This window comes from Miniopterus natalensis, chromosome 12 (assembly GCF_054644295.1).
Source record: "Miniopterus natalensis isolate mMinNat1 chromosome 12, mMinNat1.hap1, whole genome shotgun sequence".
Lineage (NCBI taxonomy): Eukaryota > Metazoa > Chordata > Mammalia > Chiroptera > Miniopteridae > Miniopterus > Miniopterus natalensis.
Window position 1 is genome coordinate 64,216,343 of NC_142092.1, and position 21,057 is coordinate 64,237,399.

Sequence of the window (21,057 nt, forward strand, 5' to 3'; positions counted from 1 at the left end):
GGTGCTGTGTTAAATGCCGCCACAAAATGTTGAGCAGAGAGTCACGGTTCCTGCCTTCAAGGAACTTACAGTCTGGAAAAGGAGACAGAAAAATCAAAAATCATACAAACTTAAAACTGCATGGCGGGCACTCTTAAAGGAGACATTCACAGTGCTATAAAAATAATAACAGGGAATTCACAATTTAGTTAAGGAAGCAGCAAAGGGTTTCCTGAGAAAGAGAATAAAAGATCTGTAATGAATTAACTAGGCGTGCCTCTAATAAGCCATTAATAATTGGATTATTTTAAATTAACCTGGGAATCTTTGTCTTCTAATAAAGGAGATCACGCCATCTGCTTTTATTGCCATAATTGACTTGGTTTCACGTTTTATGATTCTTTCTTTTCCTTAGGCTCCACTCTTCTGGTTTGTTTCCTTACATTTTCAGTTGTCTGATGCATGAATTCTTTTCTTTGCCTTTCCATTATCCTCCAATATTCAATTATTTTCCAACATTCCCCACTGTTTTAGACAGTATATAAGACATATTTTCTCTAAATGTTATAACCAAGCAGGAGGAGGTTTTCATGTCTACTCCTACTGAGAAAAGGAATTTAACTTAGTGCTTCTCATGTATAAGAATCATCTAGAGAGATTGTTACCACACAGATTGCTGGGCCCCACCCCAGAGGTTCTGATTCCACGGGTCTGCGTGGGGCCTAGGAATTTCTATTTCTAGTAAGCTTCCAGGAGCTGCTGCTGCTCTGGGGACCACACTATGAGTGGGGCTGGTTTAACCTACCTTTACCGTATCCTTCACTATTCCTTCCTTCTTGTGTTTTCAAAATTCATTTTTAATATTCTAGAATCATCTTTGTTCTCTGCATTCAATTTTACAATCAGATTTGCAACATTTTAAACTTCTAGTTTACCTTCGCAAGTGCTCTTGTGCTGTGAATCATTTCCTCATAATTGAGCCCTTAACTGGGCTCTACTCCTCCGAGTGTAACTTCAAATCATTCCTTGAAGAAGGGTACATAGGAGATATAGTATGTTTTTGCGCCCTGGTTTTTGTCTTTACACATAAGTCACAATTTGTCTAGATATAATAAAATTCTTACATTACCACGTTTTCCCTTCAAAACGATTTCATTACTTTTGGCATTTAGTATCACAGAAAAGACTGAAGCGTGTCGATAGTGGATTCATTTGTATATAACTTGCTTTTTTATTTCTATGTGGCTGTATAATTTTTTCCTTTATACTTATAGTTTTGAAAAGTCACTACAATCTATGTAGTCAGGGGGTTCTTTATATTGACTCAACCTGACATATGACGAGCTCTTCACCCTGCATCCACAGGTCTTCCTTCAGCTGAGCAAAATTTTCTTCTGTTGTATCGTTGAAGTATTGCTCTATTCCACTGATACGACATCAATTATCTCGAACTGGTGCCTCATTCTCCTTATTTATCATGTTTTCCATTTATTAGCTCATCTGCATCATCAACTCCATTTCTGTAGATGGACTCTGCTCTTTACTACCTACAATGGAAGCCTTAGTTCTGTTCTTGTACCTGCAGCTTCTCTGAGATCCTTTCTCATCTCCAACCTCTCTCTTTGCCATTTCACCAAATAACTCCAGGCTCTTTTCTCACAGGGTTAGTGAAGGGACTGAACTGTGTCCCCCACAAATTCAGATGCTGATGCCCTATCTCCCAGTGTGGTAGTATTTCGCCAAAAGTGATCTCAACAGAACCCGGCCATAGTGGCACCCTGATCTCAGGCTACCAGCCTCCACAACTGTGAGCAAACAAATTTCTGTTGCTTAAGCCACCCACTGTTAAGGCAGCCCGAGTGGCCTAAGACGGGTCATATTTTCTAATAATCAATTGTGGCTGTCAAACAGAATTTTCACCTAGATTTTGCGGTAGTTCATTTCCAGACGTATGTTCTTCCCCCGAGTCTCCTAAATTCTCTTTTTCTTGTTATGTGGAATTTCATAGTTCCCATGGTTTTATTTATTTATTTTTCAAGTTAGTCTTCCTTACCCACATGTAAAAATCAAGTAACCTACAAATGAATCCAGGCTTACTCTGTTTCAGCTGACACGAACGAACTGCTCTGAATCTCCCCATTATCGTGGGAGACCATTACCATGGTAATAGTCTCAGGCCGGCAGCTGGAGAGCGGGCTGACACAGACCCCTGAGACCAGCTCCCTCTTCCAGCGGGATTCCTCTGCTCTGCCATGGCTTTGGCTTGCTCCTCAAGTACCTAAGCCTCTAATTTGCTCAGCTGATGTGGATGTGGAAGGCGTCCTTCCTACACGCACTGCTAGCAGGCAGTTTCCTCCTCCCCGACCTACAGCTGCTACTTGTGGTGGCCGGTCCCTTCACAGTGTACCATGCCGCTACGGGCTCCCCTTATTCCGTGTCTCATCTCTTGTAGGGTTCTGTGGCACTGGCCTGCTTACAGGAAGTGGTAGAAGCCCAAGAAGCAGCACTTTATCTCACAAGGCAGCTCCTGAGGGGTAACAAGGGACAGCCTCACACCTTTCCAGAAACCTCACTTCCAAAGCGTCAAGCTGGGAGCACAGCGGGGAGCCAAACTCAGTTCAGTTTTTCTCAGTGCAGTTCCCTAGTCCGTGTCATCAGTGATAATTCCTCCCAGGTCCTAGCATGGGTTGTCTATAAAACTTAGTTACTGATACAGAGAACAAGTTTCATCTTGTTCTGTGCCCTTCTGGGTAACATGTACCACTTATTTAATGCTTCCATGTAAGTGTCAAGGACCGATTCCTTTATAAATACAACCTCAGCTAATCTCCACGACAATCCTGAGAGGGGAGTTTTGCTGTCATCGCTCCGTTTTAGAGTTAAGGAAATGGTGGGTTAGCGAGATTACAGTATTTGCAGGATGTCACACAGTGATGAAGTACGGAGCTGGGACTCATAATTTGGGATGGCTCTAAAGCTCTCACTCTCAACCATCTCTTGGCAGCACTCCTCACTTGCAACACCCTGAATACCAGCCAGGTGCTGGGTAGACACTTGACGCAGTCATCCCGCAGAACACATCGACGTTCTTGTCGCAACTTACGGATGAGTCACGGAGGCGCAGAGGCGGTAAGTAGCTAGTAAATCAGTGAGTCCAGCATCCAAACCGGGCCTGGGAGATTCCGGAGCCAATGTGCATAATTATGATGCTAGCCAGAGATGGAAGGGTCGTGCCATGCTGAGACTCCCTGTCTTGTATCTGTCCTGGAACAGGTCTGATTCACATCTGGATTTCCCACAGTCTACCTTCCCAGCGGTGTTTGTGTTGAGGATTTATTTCATCATTTTCTTTATCTTCAAGATTATTTTAATGTGACTGTTTACTAAGCATATGACAAGCTCTGTGCTAACCACTTTACAGATATTATCACACCTGCAGTTTCCTGAGAGTTTAGGGGTAAAAAGCAAGCGGAGGATTCTCCCCATGAGGAAAGGGAAATGGAAGGCGGCGAGGGACCCAGCCAATGCCTTCCAAGGGCCTGGGACCACTCTCCACCCCCGAGGAGCACCCCAGGCTTCACTGTGGGAGCCCTCGATTTCCCTTCCCTCAGATTTCCACTCCCTGTCGTTCTCTGTTGGTGTGCGCATTTTCACGAGCTGCCTTAATCCTTACTGGGATAAAACAGTCAGTAAAGGTCTCCTTTTGCTGGGTAGTAGAGAGGAATAAACAAGTACGTAAGTTTCTGAAAGGCTGGACCAGATGAGTCTCACTTGTGAGACCCCCACCACTGCCACCAATCCATTCTTGAAGCAGCCAAGAGTCTTCCTAGAATGCAAATCGGATTAAGTCCCTTCCCCACTTCGTAAACTTTCCCCGCTCGGCTCATTCCCCTCAGGATTAAGTCTAAATAACTTTGTTCGGCATTCAAGGCTCTCGGAGACCTGAACTCAGAATCGAATTGTCTTTTAATTCCCAGCAAAGGGCTGCTCTCCTGCCTTCAAGTGGGATTCAGGGGCTCATTCTCCACCCTGGTCCCCACGTGGAAGCTTCCTGGATCCCCAAGGCTACTCAGGTACCCCTGGCACCCACAGCCCCCTGCGCTTCTGGATATGCTGTAACTATTCCTCACTCACCTACAGCCCCCCTCCCTGTGTGTATCACCCAAAGGGAGGGCCACCTCTGTCTTGCTCACTGCTGCATTCCCACAACACTCAACACAAGTGTGCTGAAAACCCGCAAGTGACGTGTGTGGCTCCTGCCCTCAGGGGTTTACTGGGACAGGACAGATTGTCTGCATATGGCTCCCCTGGACAGCTACATTGGCTGATAAATCCCTTCAGTGACAATAACAAGTTATTTTCCGAGCACCTATTATGTACCAGGCACTGTGCTAATTAATAGGTGATTGATATCCATGATGTCATTTAATCCCCCAACAAACCTGCGGGGAAATGTCATCCTCATGCCACAGGTGAGGAGCCGAGGCTCAGGACGGCTAACAGACTGCCAGGGCACCACGCATGTGCGGCCTTCACTGCCCTGACCTTGGCCCTGTGCTGTCCTGCTGCTTCTCGAAAGCTAGATCCTAACACTGACTGGGCCATTGGACAGGTGGGCAAAGTGAGGTACAAGAAGGCCAGTGGCTCACTGGCCAGATGTTGCTGCCGGATGAGCAATGCCACCCACTTCCAGCGACGGAACTCACCTTGCCACCCTCAGCCAGCCCCCACCTGTCTCCCCACCCAGTCCCTGCCCCAAGGAGAGGCCCGCATACTTGGCCCGATTTTCTGGAATGGTTCCGGGGGTTCCTCCTTCACCTCTTCAGTGGCCACGACGCCTTGTTCGAAGGGGTCTGCGGGAGAAGACACAGCCCTTAGCACCCTGGTAACCAGGCCTCGGGAGCCCAGCTGGGGACCAGGGAGGTGACCAGCCACCAAGTACTTACCTGCCCGATTCTCCGGGGCCCCCTCCACACTAAACACTGCGCCCAGGCAGGAGGCGACAGCCGCAGAAGGAAGAAGCAAACAGGAGCCCTGTTAGTCCCTGCTCAGAGCCGCCCTTGCCCACTGCTCCCAGCCCGCCCAGGGCCCAGGCGAGCTCGCTTTCGCAGCCGAGGGGAGCGGCCCAGGCTCGCACGGGTGCCCCAGGAAACCAGGGGCCCAACCAGGACATAGCCTGTGTCCCCACGCCTCTTCCCCCCACGGCAGGGCCCACCCCAGGGTGTGCAGGCATTTCTGCCTGCCCTGTTTCTGGATCACCAACACCCATTTGAGGGGTCAGGGCAGGAAAAAAAGAGAGATGGGGGAGGAGAGGAAAACAGGAGGCGAGAAGAAGGCTGAGCTGGTAGGTGGTGAGCCTGGCTGTCACAGCTGGAGATGGGCTGGGGGTGCAGCTACAGAGGGAGCCCCCAAGATCCTTCCCAGGCCCAAGACCCTATTTCTAGGATTTTTCCATTTCCAAAAACAAATTACCTAAATTTATTGTTCTAATTTCTAACTCTATAATCTAAGACACTAAAATACCATCATTCATTTTTAAAAATTGGTTTAATTTCACCAGAGCATATGAATGCTCAATATGAAATCATATAATGAATTGATATAAAATTGTGGGTATTCAACTGATTTTGATCTACAAAGCCAGCAATTTCACTTGGGTTACCCTAGTCAGAGGCATATTGGAGTATGATGGGGACCTTTTCTCCTCCAGGGTCCTCAGGGGTTGGTCACTCCCCTCATGGTCTGGCTGCTGCAGGGCCCTCCTCTGGGTAGGAGGAGGGAGGGGAGGCCAGGAGGTAGGGTAGCCCTGGCGGAGGGGCTCTATGTGGCGCACTCCCCAGGAGTGAGGGCCTGACTCACCATCCACTGCGTGCAGGTCTCGGTGCTCTTGGAAACAGCTGTAATACTTGTACTTCTTCCCACAGATGTCACATGTGTACCTGAAATTGTCTGTGGGGATGAAATGACAACCCATGGTCACCAGGGCTTCAGTCACTTGGGGTGGAGTGTTGGGGGCCAGCTCATCTGCCTCCGGAACCAAAGAAGGGACGAGCTCATACTGGCCCAGCTGGTGGCTCCGTGGAGAATCAGTTCTGGGGTGTTAGGGGTCCTCAATGCAAGGAGACCAGGAAGTGCTAGGGTGACTTGCAAACTAACCCCAATCCCAGCCTATGTGCGCTGAGCTCCTAGGGGCTGGGACATAACCGCCCCACCTCCCTCTCCCTCATAAAGTTACGTGAGAACAACAATCAGGGCAGCTGCCGCTTCCTGGGGGCTGCATGTGCCAGGCGCCAGGTCAGGCACACCCCCTGCATTTCCTCCACTAGTCCTTGGAACTGAGGAAGGACGAGTAATAACTCATTTAACACACAGGGAAACTGAGGCTCAGAGAGACCTGCCCCAAGACCCAGAGCTAAGCGGGCCCATGGCAGGCAGCTCTGACCCTGTCCTCTTGGCGTTTGTGAACTTGTGTTCCCTCCCCTTTGAGTCTGGGCAGGATCTCGTGACTGCTTCTGATGAAGAGAATGCAGTGAAGCGATGGGATGTCACTATGACATTGGGTTACAAAAGACTGTGACTTCTTTCTGGCTCACACCGTCTCACTCTGACTGGCTGGCATGCTGTAAGCTGCCCCATAGATGCCACATGGCAGCCTCAGGGGAACAGCCAGTGGGGAGCTGAGGCCCTCAGTCCAAGAGCTTGAGAAGGACTGGTCCTGCTAATAACCACATAGTGAGTCTTGGAGCAGCTGTTGCCCTGGTTGACACCTGAGATGAGACCAGGACCCTGGCTGACACCTTGACTACAACCTCCCAAGAGGCCCAGAGCCAGAGGACCCAGTGAAGCCACACCTAGATTCTGACCACAGGAACCAGGCAATAATCAGTGTTGTTGCTTTAAGTCGGAACATTCTGGGGAGATGTGTTACACAGCAATAGATGATGAAGAGAGGGCCTGAGTTTGGATAATCCTGAGGTCTATCAGAATGCTGTCCCTCACCACATTGGTGACATGCTCTGACATGTGCTCCAGCACAAACCTGTGTGCATTCCTTGGGCTGATCTAGAGATGGCCCATCCACCGCATCTTTCTAAGGATGCCCAGCACAGGGAGGCCGGGCAGCTTGCTCAGGCTGTACAGTGGGGCTGGAAATAGCCAGGATTCAAATATTGACTTAATTCTAAGCCATGACTGAGTCAGGACGCATGGCCCTCTTCTGTCCAGATAACCCACCCTCCATGCCTGGCCTGGGGCACCAGCCCCGTGGCCCCTCTTCTGCTCCTCAGCACCCAAATACAAAATCTGATGAGACCCCTCCAACCCAAGGTTGCAATGCCAGGCAACTCTGAGCTGAACTTTGGGACACAGATGGTATTAGAGATCTCCCTGCCTCTGCCTCACCTCTTCCACTGCACCTGCCGTCTCTGAAAGTGCTTTGGCAGATGCCAGGGCCACAGAGACTAACCGGTCCCCAAGCGAGGTATGCACACAGCCTTGGCACATGCAGACATTCTGAGGGTGTGGGGACCAGGCAGGGTCCAGGCATGCCACCTTCCTACTAGGCTCTAAAATCATGCCTAAACCAGCCAGGGGTAGTGGGGAAGAAAAGCAAAATGATTTTCTATCAGTGAAACCACATTCTTAGAACTCCAAGAGAGCTCGGTGTCTCCGGAAACATCACTGCAAATCCACTCTGGGAGGCAGGCTCTGGAGTCAGGCTGCCCAAGCTCAAACCCAACTCTACAGCTTACAAGGGCGACTAACATCAGACACACTCCCTAACCTCTGCCCTAGTTTTCTTACCTGTAAAATGGGAATGATAGTTTCTTCAACTTCCAGAGTTGTAATGCAGACTAAACAAGCACAATGCTAACATACAATAAATACTGGGTAAACATTACCTAATATCATTGTTTTGCAAAGGGAATCAATGTGACAACGGCAAGAGAACTGGATGTGGAGAGATGGGTAAGTGGGTAGATGCCTCTATGTGTGACTGCACAAGTTTTCTAACAAATAAATCCCTGGACTAAAGGCATGAAACCTGGTCTCTATGCCCACCTCCACCCCTAACAAGCTGCATGACTTCCCTCTGGGACTCCGTATCCTCATATACAGAACGGGTAGGCTGGACCTGCTGTTCTCAACGGGATGCTTTGGCTCCAGGACCCCATGGCCAGGCTCCTGTAACGAGGCTGGGGTGTGAGGATGCCAGACTTTCTGAGCAGGCACTGCTGGAATGGGTCAGGGTAGGGGCGCAGGACCCAGAATAAAATAAAGCACATTGGCCACAGGGAGAAAGGGAAAAATGATGGAAGGATTAAAAATAGCTCCAGCGACAGAGTCCTTAACAACCCTCTGGCCTGCAGGAACGACGGAAGCCAGACAGAACACAGCCTATCATTGAGGGGCTGCCAGAGAGGCCAGGGGCCCAGAATAGCCCAGGAAGGAAAGACAAACGGGGAAGTTCTTTAAATGGGTGGCTGACCACAGGCAGAACATGGGACCCGGAGACAAGGGAGCTATAGAGGGAGAAGGAGCCAGGGGCCACGCTGGGGCATGGGGGGGGTGGGGAAGGGGCAGGCCCTTGCCTCCTCCCAGCAGTGGGCCCTCTGGCAGGTGTCGGCCAACTCGAGCCTCAAATTCTGCTCCAGAAAATGGAAATGTAGCCTCAGCCCTGCCTGCCTATCATGTGCGTAAGAATCCAAAGAGAGCAGATGGAAAAGTGCCTCAGAGGATGAGCTACTGGGACCCAGTGCAGTTAAGGTCCTGCTTGAGCTCCAGCACCTGTTTTGGATTTTTTTGGGAGGGAGGGCGTCACGTTTATTTATATTTTAAGAAACTTTTTGCCCAGCCAGGCGTGGCTTAGTGGTTAAGCATCGACCTAGGATCCAGGAGATCACAGTTCAGTCCCTGGTCAGGGCACATGCCCAGGTTGTGGGCTCGATCCCCCATCCGGGGCATGAAGGAGGCAGCTGACCAATGATTCTCTCATCATTGATGTTTCTATCTCTCTTTCTTACTCTCCCTTCCTCTATCTGAAATCAATAAAGATACATTAAAAAAAGAAACTTCTTATGGCCGTGTAACGATGTCAATAGAACAGGAGTTCATGTCTGAGCTACATGGCAGAGATGAGCAATTGGGACAGAGGTGTCTGCCTGGTGGCCTGCAAAGTCTACACTGTTTACCGCATGGTTCCCGACAGAAAAGCATGCTGGCTCCTGATGTAGAAAGAGTCTGAATCCTTCGTGTGCAGCCTGTTCAATGATCATAGACCTGAAACACGTGCGTAACCAGTGCCCGGTTCAAATGTCAGAACCCAGAAGCCCTGCCCCGAAGGCGACCAAGATTCTGACTGTTTCAGCATGAATTCGCAACCCCGGTTTTGGGTTTCCTGAACACAGCTCATAGGAGGGACTCTTGGTGGGCTTCCTTTGCTAACACTGTCTGTAGGTAATCCAGGTGGCTGCGTGTAGCTCTATATCTCTGCTTCTCGATACTGTACTGCAGGCCTTTGTGTAAACACACGTGACTCATTTACCCCTTCAGCTAGCTGGACACTCACCCGGGAGGTCTCGGTTTGGAGCTGGTACAAACAGCACCGCTAAGAACACCCCAGTTCCCATCTCAGGGTGGACATGCGCACACATTTCTGCTGGGGATACACCTGGGAGTGAAACTGCTGGGTTCCAGAGCCCAGGGCTGTTTGGTCGGGACAGTTCCATCCCAGCCTACACCTGCCTGGCTGGCCACTTACCAGGCCCGTGGGTTTAGATCTAAAGGGAGGGCAAGCAGGGCCTGTGAGCAGCAAAGTAGCACTGTCCCCAGATGTCAAGGCTCTGCACATCCCAGGCTCTAGGACACCGCACCCCAGCGATTGGTGCCCGTGGGTGCTCACGACATAACTCTGAAGTAGGAGTTCCCAAACATCGGCTATGGAGCCCCAGATCCATGAATGAGAGTCCAAAGAACAGAGGAAACCACATGCCGGGCCCCTCTTGGAGGGGCCCGGGTGTATCTGCCAATGAAGAGCCCTGAGAAGTCTATAGCAAGAAACATGTTCATCTTAGCAGAACTCAAGATTTCCCCAGATTATTCACCCAAACAGTCCTCTACAGACAGAACACCTATTATTAGCTTTCCTAGAATGAGATGTCACGGAACACACTTTGGGAAAGGCTGTTCGGAGGTACCGTGTTACATTTTCATAAGGACCCTCTGGCCCCAAAGCCTGGACCACAACAGTGTGCCTACCAGCGGCCCCGTGGCCCTCCTGGTGGTGGCAGGGGTGAATAAGAGCGTCTCCTCCTTCCACCCCAGGACCTCTCCCCCTGCCCCCGAAGCCCATGGGAGGGAAAAATACTCACTGCCTTGGGAGGCTCCCTCCCCTGAGGTGGCTTCAGTGTCTGCAAGAAAAAGGGAGAGACAGACATGGGGAGAGGAAGACGGGGAGAGAGAGAGAATAAATGAGAAAGAGGTGAGTACGCTAGACCAATGGCAGGGCTGGTGAACCCACTGCAACCTGCCCAGGGACACTCTCTCCAATGCAAGATGCAGGGGATGAGCCTCTCATTTCTTCCCTATGCTCCCTGTCCCCCACCAACGTCAGTCAAGGCCCTGACCCAAGGCCTTTCCTCCCTGTCTGTCGGGCTCAGGGAGGGGCAGGTGCCAGCCCTCCTGTCCTCATCTTCAGAATGGAGACAACTGCCCTGCCCCTGCTCCAAAGAAGTATTGTGGGAGAAAGCAGGCCTGTGCAGAGCAGCCAGGGGGCACTGGTGGCAGAAGTCTGGTGGCATGTCCTGCTGTCCCCTACCCGTGTGCTCTCCCAAGTAAAGGAGGCTACTATCTCCTACTGCAGAAAGAGAGAGAAGACTGGTGACTCTGAGGCCTCTGGCGTCACCCAGGAGGGGTCCAGATGGAAAAGCAGGCAGAGAACAGGGAGGCATGGCTCCTGAACTCTGCCCTAGGGACACACCACTCACCTCGGTGTGCGCGTACGTGGGTCTGGAAACAGTTGTAATACTTGTACTTCTTGCCACAGATTCCACATTCATAGGACCCTGGAAAACAGGAAAGAAAGGGACTGCTCAGCTGGCACCCAATGCATGCAACCATGAGACCCCAGTACCTGCGGTGATGCCTCCAGGGACCGCTAACTCTGCATCAAGGGGTCAGGGCTCGTCCAGGGTCCTCTCGTCCCCAGTAAGCAAAGAGGCAGCAAAGACATCACTGACCTGGAGGCCAGGAGGCCTGGATCTAGTTCCAGGTTGGCCTCAAGTCTCTGAGTGACCTTGGGAGAGTCATTTGCCATCTCTGGGCCTGTTTCCAAATCTGTAAGATGGAAAAGGCAACTTCTTTAGGCAACTCTCATACTTACTAAAGGAAAAAGGAGACGAATGTAAAAGTGCTCCTTCAACAAGGACTAAATCGCACCATGTAAGGAAATCATCTCTCGACTGCATCAGAATAATTTCTAGCTACCTGCCCTTGCTAGGATGGGACAGGCGTTAAGAGGACAGGCTTTGAATCAGACACACCTGAGTCCCTGTCCCTGTTCTGCCACTTACCAGCAGCACAACATTGGTTATTTCCTTAGACACACTAAGCCTCAGTCTGTTCATCTGTAAAATGGGGCTAAAAGTACCTACCTCATAGGGAGGCCCTACACTCCCCCAGGAAGTACAGAAGCTTACTACAGATGTGCCCAAGAAGGAGAGGACCCCACTCCTCTGCTGAGGAGCTGTCTTGTTCCCTCAAACATGCAGAGACAACACTGTGTGAACACCTGACCTCAGCCCTCTGCTGGGCTCTTCTACCAGAAGCAGGCAGACTGAAAAGGCTGGGTTCCCAGTGATCATATTTCAGACAGGTCAAAGGCAGAGGAGCCCACCATTCAGAGCACAGGGCAAAGGCCCATGGCAGGAGGCCAAGCAGAGCCCATCAGACCCAGCCTGGCAGGTGTCCCAGGAGTCCAGGCCCTGCCCATCCCTCACATAGGCCTGACACCACCTGGGCCCTGGGCCCATCATTCCTAACAGAATGGCCAGGCAGTCTGCATACATACAGAGGCCCTGGCCTCACTCCAAGCTTAAGGTGTGAGAATGGCTGAGGCTAGGGGCAAGGAATCTGCATTTTTATTTTTAATATCTTTTCATTGATTTTTAGAGCGAGAAGGAGGAAGGGAGAGAGAGAGAAACATTGATAAGAGAGAACCATTGGTCAGCTGCCTCCTGCATGCCCCCTACTGGGGATTGAGCCTGCAACCCAGGCATGTTGACCTCTTGGTGCATGGGATGATGCTCTACCAACTGACCACAGGAGCCAGGGCAGGAATCTGCCTTTTTAAAAGGGTCCTCAGGGGATTCTGATGCCCAGCAACCAGGTAATGAGAATCACTAGTTTAGATGAGGTCTCAGCTCTACCATTTTCTAGCCAGGCCTGTTTCCTCATTGGAAAATGTGGATAATGCAAGAGCACCGATGTGGAGGCGGAAGCATGAGCAGTGTTCCCACCACGAGCCCAAGAGACCCAGTGAGTGGAAACATCACCAACTCCTACTGGGTGTGCACTGGAGGTGTCAGATTAAGTCAAAAGAGCACTGAGCTTGGAGTCTGGCTGTCAGCTCAGCTCCGCCAACCCTTAGCTGTTTGATCTCAGGCACATGCCTTTTCTGGTCCATGCCTCAGTTTCCTCATCTGAAATACAGGACTATGATTCCTACCTCTCATTACTGAGGTCAGGATTAATGAGCTATAGGATGGGAGTCAGCTGACACGCAGGTGGCACTGTCACCTTACTGCTGTGGGGCGCTCAAGGGCACACTGTCATCCTGACGCCAGTGTGGAATCCCGCATCTGCTATGCAGTGATTGTATGTGTCTTGCCTCACAGGGAAGAATATAAACACGTGAGGAGCAGAAATAAGATTGTCTTTAGCCCTGTGACTGGCACACAGCAGGGGCTCAGTAAATTCATGGTGTTCTACTCATCTGTCACCAACCCCATGGCCACTGTGTACCCCAGGTTGGTGAAGTCAGACCCTCAGGAAAGGGCCTTCTGGGGATTCTCAGCCCAGAGGGCCTCTGTCCCTGCTGCCTGACTCCCTGCCTGGCATGCCTCCTCACTCTTGAGTTCCCCAACTACCTCTTTGCCCTGTGTCACCGTCACTCTCTACTAAGTACCAGGCACTGGACAGGCCTGGCCTCTGACCTCACTGCCCAGGTGAGGAAGCAGAAGCCGGCCAGGTGTGCAGCGACCTGCCCACCGCACACAGCCAACTAGTGGGAGGGGGGCCGGACTCAGGGCCTGCTCACACATCAGCTCAGTTCATCTTCACCTGCCAGCAGACGGAGGCAATTACTACCCCCACTTTTCAGGTGAAGGAAGTGAGGACTGCAGGAGTGACATACTGCCAGAGGCTGCCAGCTCTGTCCCGATCCAGGGCTGCTGTGTGTGCCCACCACCCACTCGGCCGCTAGGCGAACATCAAGAAGAGACGCTGCTTCTGCACGTTAACATTTACCGCGCACACCCAGGTCTCACTTCTGTCCTGCATCTTCCCAGAAGTCCGCATGTGGTTGGGACAACCAAACACCCACTTCAATGATGAGCTTTTAAGTTCCAGGGGGTAGGTGGTCCAAGGTTGGGGCCACTCAGCCAGTGGTTTGTGAGAAACTAGACTCAAAGGCAGCCACTAATTTCCAGAGCCATCCTAGTGCCACCACGCCAGGTCCCCTCCGGATGCCTAAGGAGCCATGAGTCTCCTTCAGTCATGGGACTCCCCACTCTGCAGGGCAGCAGAGTCCCCAACCATGTCTGGTACCAGCACAAGACTCCTGGAGTCCACTGTCAAGAGCCAGGGAGAGCTGGCAGGGCACACCAGCCATGGGATCAAGCCTTCTCCTCTCCCCATCCTGCTGTCACTAGTGACACAGCAGGAATCCACAGGAGCTCATCAACAGCGCCTGTCTTGCACTGTCGGTAGCCACCTGGTACAGAACCTGGTTCTCCCTGCCTGAGAGCCCGGGACAGACCAGGTGAGACCAGCAGAGGCCAGGTGGCTCTAGTCCCCGAGGCCATGGAAGGGAGAGGTGGCGAACACCGAGGCAGAGGTCTCCTGGGGACAAGGAACGTGGGTAGCAACCCTCAACTCTATCATTCGCACCCAGCTAGCTCCCGACAAGCTCAGACACGTCTCAGGATACACAAAATGCAGCAGGCGGAAATCCGGAGCAGGTGAAGGAAAAAGGAGAACGCAGGCGGGGCAGAGAGTTGGCCCCTCACGACGGGCAGTCCTGCCTTTGGCTCAGCGCACCGCGCCGCCGGCGGCTTACAGATCAAACGCTGAGGAGCGGCCAGCCGGCTGGGTTCCGGGGCGCATCAGGAGCTGGGCCCGAGCCTGCCGCGGGACAGGGGACCCGGCGAGGTAAGTCAGGGACGGGTGGGTTTCCTGAGGCTCTCTGGGGCCTCGCCTTGGACCAAATGTGCTCTGAACCAGGGTCTTCCAAGTAGAGAGCAAATCCCCCAGGGATATGGGAGCATAAGCAGCCTTAAGATAATCAATCCCCAACCATCAGCTTCCGAGTGTATTTTTCCTGAAATCAGCAGGCCAGAGAATGTGGCAGCAGGCAGGAGGCCCCACTCCTTGGGTTCTCCTTTCCTCCTCTCCTCTCCTCTCCTCTCCCCTTCACCTTCTCCCACATTACAGACAAGACAATTCCTTCATCCACCTAATCCCACCATGGCGTCCTCCACGGGGGATTATCATCTCAGGACTCAAAGTGAAGACGTGACCTGAAACAGCGGGTGTCGGACTTAGAAAGTGGGTGGATGTACTGACTGGGAACAATTCCTCTTGTGAATCAATGTTTTCCAAGTCTTAGCTCTCAACAAAATTGAAGATCTAACGGCACTGTCAGCGGAGAGACCATTAAAAATAACGTCCGATGTGAAACCCCCAAGTCATTTTGGGCCAACTTGGAGTTAAAGTACTAAGTGATGCTAATACAGAACACACCCCGCCCCCGCCCCCCCCGCCCCCTGGCTCCTGATTCATGTAATCAAGCTTTCTAAGCACTCGCACTTACGAAAACCGAAACACGGGAATTAAATTAATGCTGAATCCTGTCTCATTCAACATATAAGAAACATTAATTCACAGAAACATGAGTCAATTGAAAAAGAAATAAAGCCCCATTCCTTTTATGAAAAGGTGTATTTTCGATAATTTTTTTACTTGTACATTTACGATTGCTCTAAATTTGTTTTTGGCAAATTGTATGCTAATAACTCGATCTGGAAAAAAAATGTTTTAAAATATAGAGCTTTATGATCCCAACACATTTTTTTAGAAATTTCAATTTCAATTTACATACATCTTGTTGTGGGTGATGAGTGTGAAACAGTGATCAATAAAAGACTCTCAAGCATAAAAAATATATTACATTAGGATAAAACCCTGTGAGGGAAGTGGACTGGAAATACGAGTTCAAGGAGAGAGGAAAGATGTAAAATTCCCGACTGTTAGAGATGGGTCTGCTTATATGCTCCTGAAATGGATGAGGGGTACTGAGTGGCAGTGGGGTTGGATTATCTTGGCTACATTTAAAAGTCTGCTTCACAGTTTTATTTTCAAATGCTACATTTTTTTACACACTACTCCAGAAATTATATCCTTTGTAATTACTCAAACATTGGATTAAAATGTTAGGTGTCAACTCAAAAACGTGAAAGAGAATATAGTTCCTCAAAATTCTTTTAGATCTTGAACAAAAAAGCGTGAAGCCATAGGTCCTTTGGATTCTTACCATTCCAGAGGTCACCCCGGATGTGTCAACATATCTGTTTTGCATTTTTGTCCCCCTTTAAAAGCACTTTCATACCTATTACTTCTCTCTGCTCCCAACGAACCTACTGGCAGATTTTATTATACCCACTGATCAATCAAGACAGTTTGGCTCAGAGAGGGCAGACAATGAGTCTCTTGGCTTAGAGCCCTGGGGCCTTTTCCAGTGGGGACCCTCCAGTTGGGATCCCCTTCCCACCTTGGACCTCCAGATGAAGAGTCTTCAGCAGAGACAAGATGCACCTGGGAGGGTGGCCAAACCCCTCCTTTCTAAGTGGCTGCAGCAAAGAGCTGAGTGTTGGTTCTGGCAAGCTCAGGAGCCAAGCCCTGCCAACAGCCTATTGAAACAGGAAACGAACTATCAGCTGGCACTATGAAGCAGGAGCTGGCACCTTCGCTGCTGGGCTTGTCACAGACAAAACCCACGTGGCCTTGTCTGAATGGCTGTCTGCTCTTCAGCTGCTCCTTCCAGAGCTGTGGCAGGGCCCCCATCCCCCACCCCCCAGCGCCTTCTCCTCCTGTCCCTCCTCCCCCGGCAGCCCTGCGTGTGTGGAAACACCTCCACCCTTGGTGCTCAAAGCTCGCTGCCTGGAAACATCCTTGCAGGATCCAGTCTCCCAGGTAATCCCTGACTCCCACTCCTGCACCCCGACCAGCGACCCTCTCTGCTCAACCATCTCCAGAACGGGAACTTGCTCCCTCACAGGCCTATATCCGGTTGTGGTTTCCATAATCACAAAGTCCTTCCTTTTACTGAGTTGAAACCACCTCCTGGTAATGACCTCATATTGGCTGGGGCTACCTGCAATGTGTCCACTCCATCTCCTTCCACCAAAATACTTAGATTCTATCACCTCCCAGGCCCTCAAACAGCCCTTAGCCCTGCCATGAGGCTGCTCCCTACACTGAGTTAGTTAACTCTCTGGAAATAACCTGTTGGTCCAGAGGAGCCCAGCTGGGTCACCCGCTCCCTCCATTCTCAACCACCACTAGGGAAGCCCTGGACCCCCAGGTCTCCGGGTACCTGGGGCTCTCCCTGGGCTCCTTCACATGCAACCTTTCTGAATTAAGGACCAATAGTGTCCCAGCACAGAGAAGAGCACCCACTGCTTGGTAGGACATTCTGACCACCATGATGGGACCTGGGCTTTCTGCTCTCTCTGAGCCAGAAAATGTTCCACAGGCTGGAGGTCCCGACTGGTAAACCCAGCTTGCCTGTCTTCACCATTTAGGACAAGGGAGGGCAAGCAGTTTCCTACGTTGGACTTTTCAATTCTGGCTGACTGGTGGTGACTTCTTGGTAGACTGTGTTGAGAAGGATTCTGAGGCACATCGTTAGGACAGTATGTAGTGATCAATTAGCGATGCCATGAACGTGGAACCAGGGAGTAGCAATGGCTCAGACGCTGGTCCCTTGGTTATTAGCATTCCTCACAGAGGAGCTCCCGAAACCTCAAGGGTGGCTCTGCCGTTCCTCCGGGCTGCCGTGCAGACCTCTGCTGTTGTCAACTCACTTCGGTTTTATCCAAAAAAGTGTCCCAGTCAGTATTATCTCTGCTCTTTTTTGCTAAATAAGGAAGCCCAAGGTCTTGCCCCAACGTCCTGCATCAATGCCCAATGGCAGTGACGTTCTTTCTAAGAGCCAGGGACACCCGTTCTCAGCACAAGGAATTGCTGGGAGGCAGCAGAAGCCACTGCAAGCTTGGCAGCCAGCCTCCTGGACACCGATGCCCCTCCTGCCTCTCCCAGCCTGAGAAGCTGCCAAATGCCATCCACGTGTCCATGACCCGGGCTGGTCCATAGGAAGTGCCTTGGATAATATTTGTGTCATTGGGAACACTGTTTGTCTGACGGTTGTTAAAGGGCCAGTGAGGATGTGGGTGGGTGGGGAAGGGGGATGGTGCTCAGAGAAAAGGCAAATGGGAGGTTCCCTCATGGCACAGCCCGGGGTGACCAAACAGGACCGCTATTCTCTTCAGCAACAGAGCCGGGCTCTGAGCCCTGAGCGTGGCACTCAGGAGGCCCTTGGCTCCACAGAGCCCCGCGCTCCCCTGCGGACCGCCTTGGGAACATGTTAACTCCCTGACGCCTGGCCTCCAGCGCACAGAAGCACCCCGCGGCACGAGCTCATTTAAAGGGGTGGCTCTAACCAGCACTCCACCCCAGGTGAGATCCCTGGGAGTCGTTCCCTTCCAGAAGTGGGTGGGAGGGGTGCTGTGAGGTGCAGCAGGGCCTCCACAAAGTGGAAGAAAATGTCACCGACCTGCTGTGTGACTCAGGGCAACTCTTCCTTTCTTTCTGCAGGCCTTTGTTTGCCCTTTTATAAAGTGAGGGGGACAGGGTATCGAATCTATAGCGTGTGCAGCCCCACCACCCACTTGCGCACCCGTGGCAGACATCAATCATCAATCATGCCACCCTTTAGAAGCTTCAACACAGACTCAACGAGCCGGCTGCCACTACGTGGACTTGGCGCACAAGATAAAACCTACATGCCATCCTGTGATTAGGTGAGTTCAAAAGGTTCAATTCTAACACTGATTTTTTTTGTGTGGCTTTTTTTTTTTCTTCTGCTGTTGTTAAATGCTTTTCTCTCCTGGTGCTGAGGCCAAGCCATACTCCTCTGAGCCTGACCCTTGGCAGAAGCTGCACCCTCCAGGAAGGTCGGGCTGGATGGCGGCGAGATGAGCGGCTGTGACCAGCAGGAAGCGCCCTGGGCCCGTTTGGTACTGGCTCCAAAGTGGTGGCTCCACTTCTAACTCATCACTGTGGCTTTTACACCTTTTCACAAGGGTGTGCCAAAAGCAGGTACCTCAGAAATCTCACAAGATACTCAAAGTTCCTGAATCCTAGGGTGGCGGTGCCAGAAGGAGCTCCAGGGACCGGACTAGTTCTCAGATGAGAAAACGGAGACGCCATTAGAACCCATGTCCTCTGACACCTCACCCAGTGCCAGGTTTCTTCTCCATCCCATTTTTTCCTCTATATTACACTGCCCTATTTCTTAAGCTTGGAGGGAAAAAAGCACAAATATTACCACTCTTTCCCCTTGAAGAGGTACTTTATCCTATTAATACCAGTACTTGTACTAACAATAGGTAGCCATTTACTAAGTACACTGAGGGCTTTACACACATCATCTTCACTGAATCCTCACATAGCCCAATGAATGCGCAATAGCGAAAACTGAGGCACAGAGCTCAAGCAACTTGCTCAAGGTACGACAGCTGGTAAGTCACAGAACCTGGATTCACTCCCAGGCTTATGAGTCAAGAATAAGCCAAGCTCATTCTCCTCGCACAACACTGCTCACTTCCATTGCTCGATTCCCACACCCCTCAGGCGGCCAGGACAGGGAGCGCACCTCATTGAACAGAAGACGACACTAAGGCACAGCGAGGCCAAGGACCCTGCTGCCAAGCGCCAGCTGAGCTGGAAACCAGCATGGTGACTGGCATGAGGCCAAACGCCCTGAGGCCTCCCCCTATGCCAGCAGCTGACCCAGGGACCGCTCCCCACATTTCCCTAGCATGGCTGCTCCAGGCTTTCTCCGCTGAATCCGGCCTGCCAGCTCCACCTCAAGATTCAAATTCAACTACCCTTCTGGGCATCTCCTGGTGAAGAGCATAAACAACCACTGGGTCCAGTGAGTCTTAAAACGAGGCCCCCATGTGAGCAAGGACATGTCCTCTCCTAGATTAACTAACACATCTAGTGGCTAAAAGTCCTTGGCCTTGAGAAGTGAATTCTGATGGTTGGAGGCCAAACACAGGCTCCTGAAAAGAGTGTTCTCTCATATGGTAATAGGCTAAGTCCCTCATTCTTCTCACCAAATATTTCTGGTTCATCCCCCCGGCATTTCCAGGCCTCCTTGAGGCTGGGCGGTCCATGTGACTAGTTTTGTCCAACTTCTCACTTTTGGGTTGCAGCAGGTTAATTGCCAGTGAGAGTCCTTCCAGAGCTTTCTTTCCTTTGTCCATATAATGGCTGCATTTAGCCTGGATCCAGAGCAAAGTGGAGCCCCTAACTGACCCACCATGGACATGCTGTGTGACTAAGCAATAAACTTCTGTGGTTTTTGAGCAACCAAGATCGCTTTTTACTTCTGGGATCTTTGTTACTGTGGCATAACCCAGCCCCATCCTAACGGTTACAGCACCAATGTCAACACTGCTTCCTAGAAGCCAGTGTCTTGCTAGGTATTGTGGGATGGGAGTGGAGAGCATAGGGACATAGATCTAACAGGTCCTGGAGCTCCAGTCTCCAACAACTCCTAATCTTGTGGCAGAGATAAGCATGGACAGGGCACCTCTAATCTAAAGTAGATAATGAGAAGTGCCCAAGTGAGAGACAGGGTAAAAACAGACCACTTCTGACCATAAGAGATCAAGGAAGGCTTCTGGGAAGAGGAGGCAATGTTGTCGGCCTTCCCAGGGACAGGTAAGAGCAAGGGCAGGAAATGCTGAAGAATGGACTGTGCTACAATGAAAGGTCCAGAAAGGTCAGAAATAAGAAATGAGGCTAAAGTCTCAGGTTAGGGAGATTCTTGATGTTATTCCCTAGACCCAGTAGGCAATCCCAAGTTTATAATCAGAGCATGACATGCTCAATGTTCTGTTCTGGACAAGGCCCCTGGCAGCCGAAATGGAGAGCAGGGAGACACAAAGGCACTGGTTGTTCGGGTGATACTGCAATGGCCCAGGTGCGGCTGACGGTGGCCACAATCAACAAAGGAACAGGCAGAATAGGGAGCTCGAGGCTGATTCCCAGAGGCTGGAAAGAAAAGGCAACAGGATTTGAGTCTACACTTGGGGAAAGAGACAGAGGGAGCTTTCCCACAAGGCCCTGCGTGCCACACATGGGACGTGAGCCTAAGAGTCAGGAATGAGTTAGAGCTGGACCAGGAAGGACCAGCAGAGATAGAGACGGCAACACTTCCAAGAACACGCTGGACAGGGAAAACGAGTAGGAAGGCACTCAAAACAGACCAGGCGAGGCCTCGATGCCAGGTGGAGGCATGTGAACTGTATCTTACAGACCGAGGCTTGCAAACTCCTGGCCCACGGAATGACTCTGACCCACAGACATGTTTGGTTTGGCATATTTCAAAAGTTGAATGAGCTGCCAACATTTAAAACCAAAAGAATTCACGTGAAAATTCTCATTTCTGGCATGTAGTATGTCCAGAGAGCTGGCCACGCTGAGCCTGTCTCCCCACCAATTAGTCGGTAG

General features: G+C 51.0%; 1 protein-coding gene across 9 annotated transcripts in view; it reads right to left on the reverse strand.

Moving 5' to 3' along the window:
- ZNF618 (zinc finger protein 618) overlaps positions 1-21,057 on the reverse strand; it is a 150,403-nt gene that overhangs the window by 28,843 nt on the left and 100,503 nt on the right. For all 9 annotated transcript variants that reach the window (XM_087822873.1, XM_087822872.1, XM_087822871.1 and 6 more), the window contains exons 4-8: positions 10,965-11,042; positions 10,350-10,388; positions 5,839-5,928; positions 4,926-4,961; positions 4,755-4,832 (exon numbers count right to left, since the gene is read on the reverse strand). In XM_087822873.1, the coding sequence (XP_087678999.1) occupies positions 4,755-4,832; positions 4,926-4,961; positions 5,839-5,928; positions 10,350-10,388; positions 10,965-11,042 (321 nt within the window). The remainder of the gene's footprint in view (positions 1-4,754; positions 4,833-4,925; positions 4,962-5,838; positions 5,929-10,349; positions 10,389-10,964; positions 11,043-21,057) is intronic.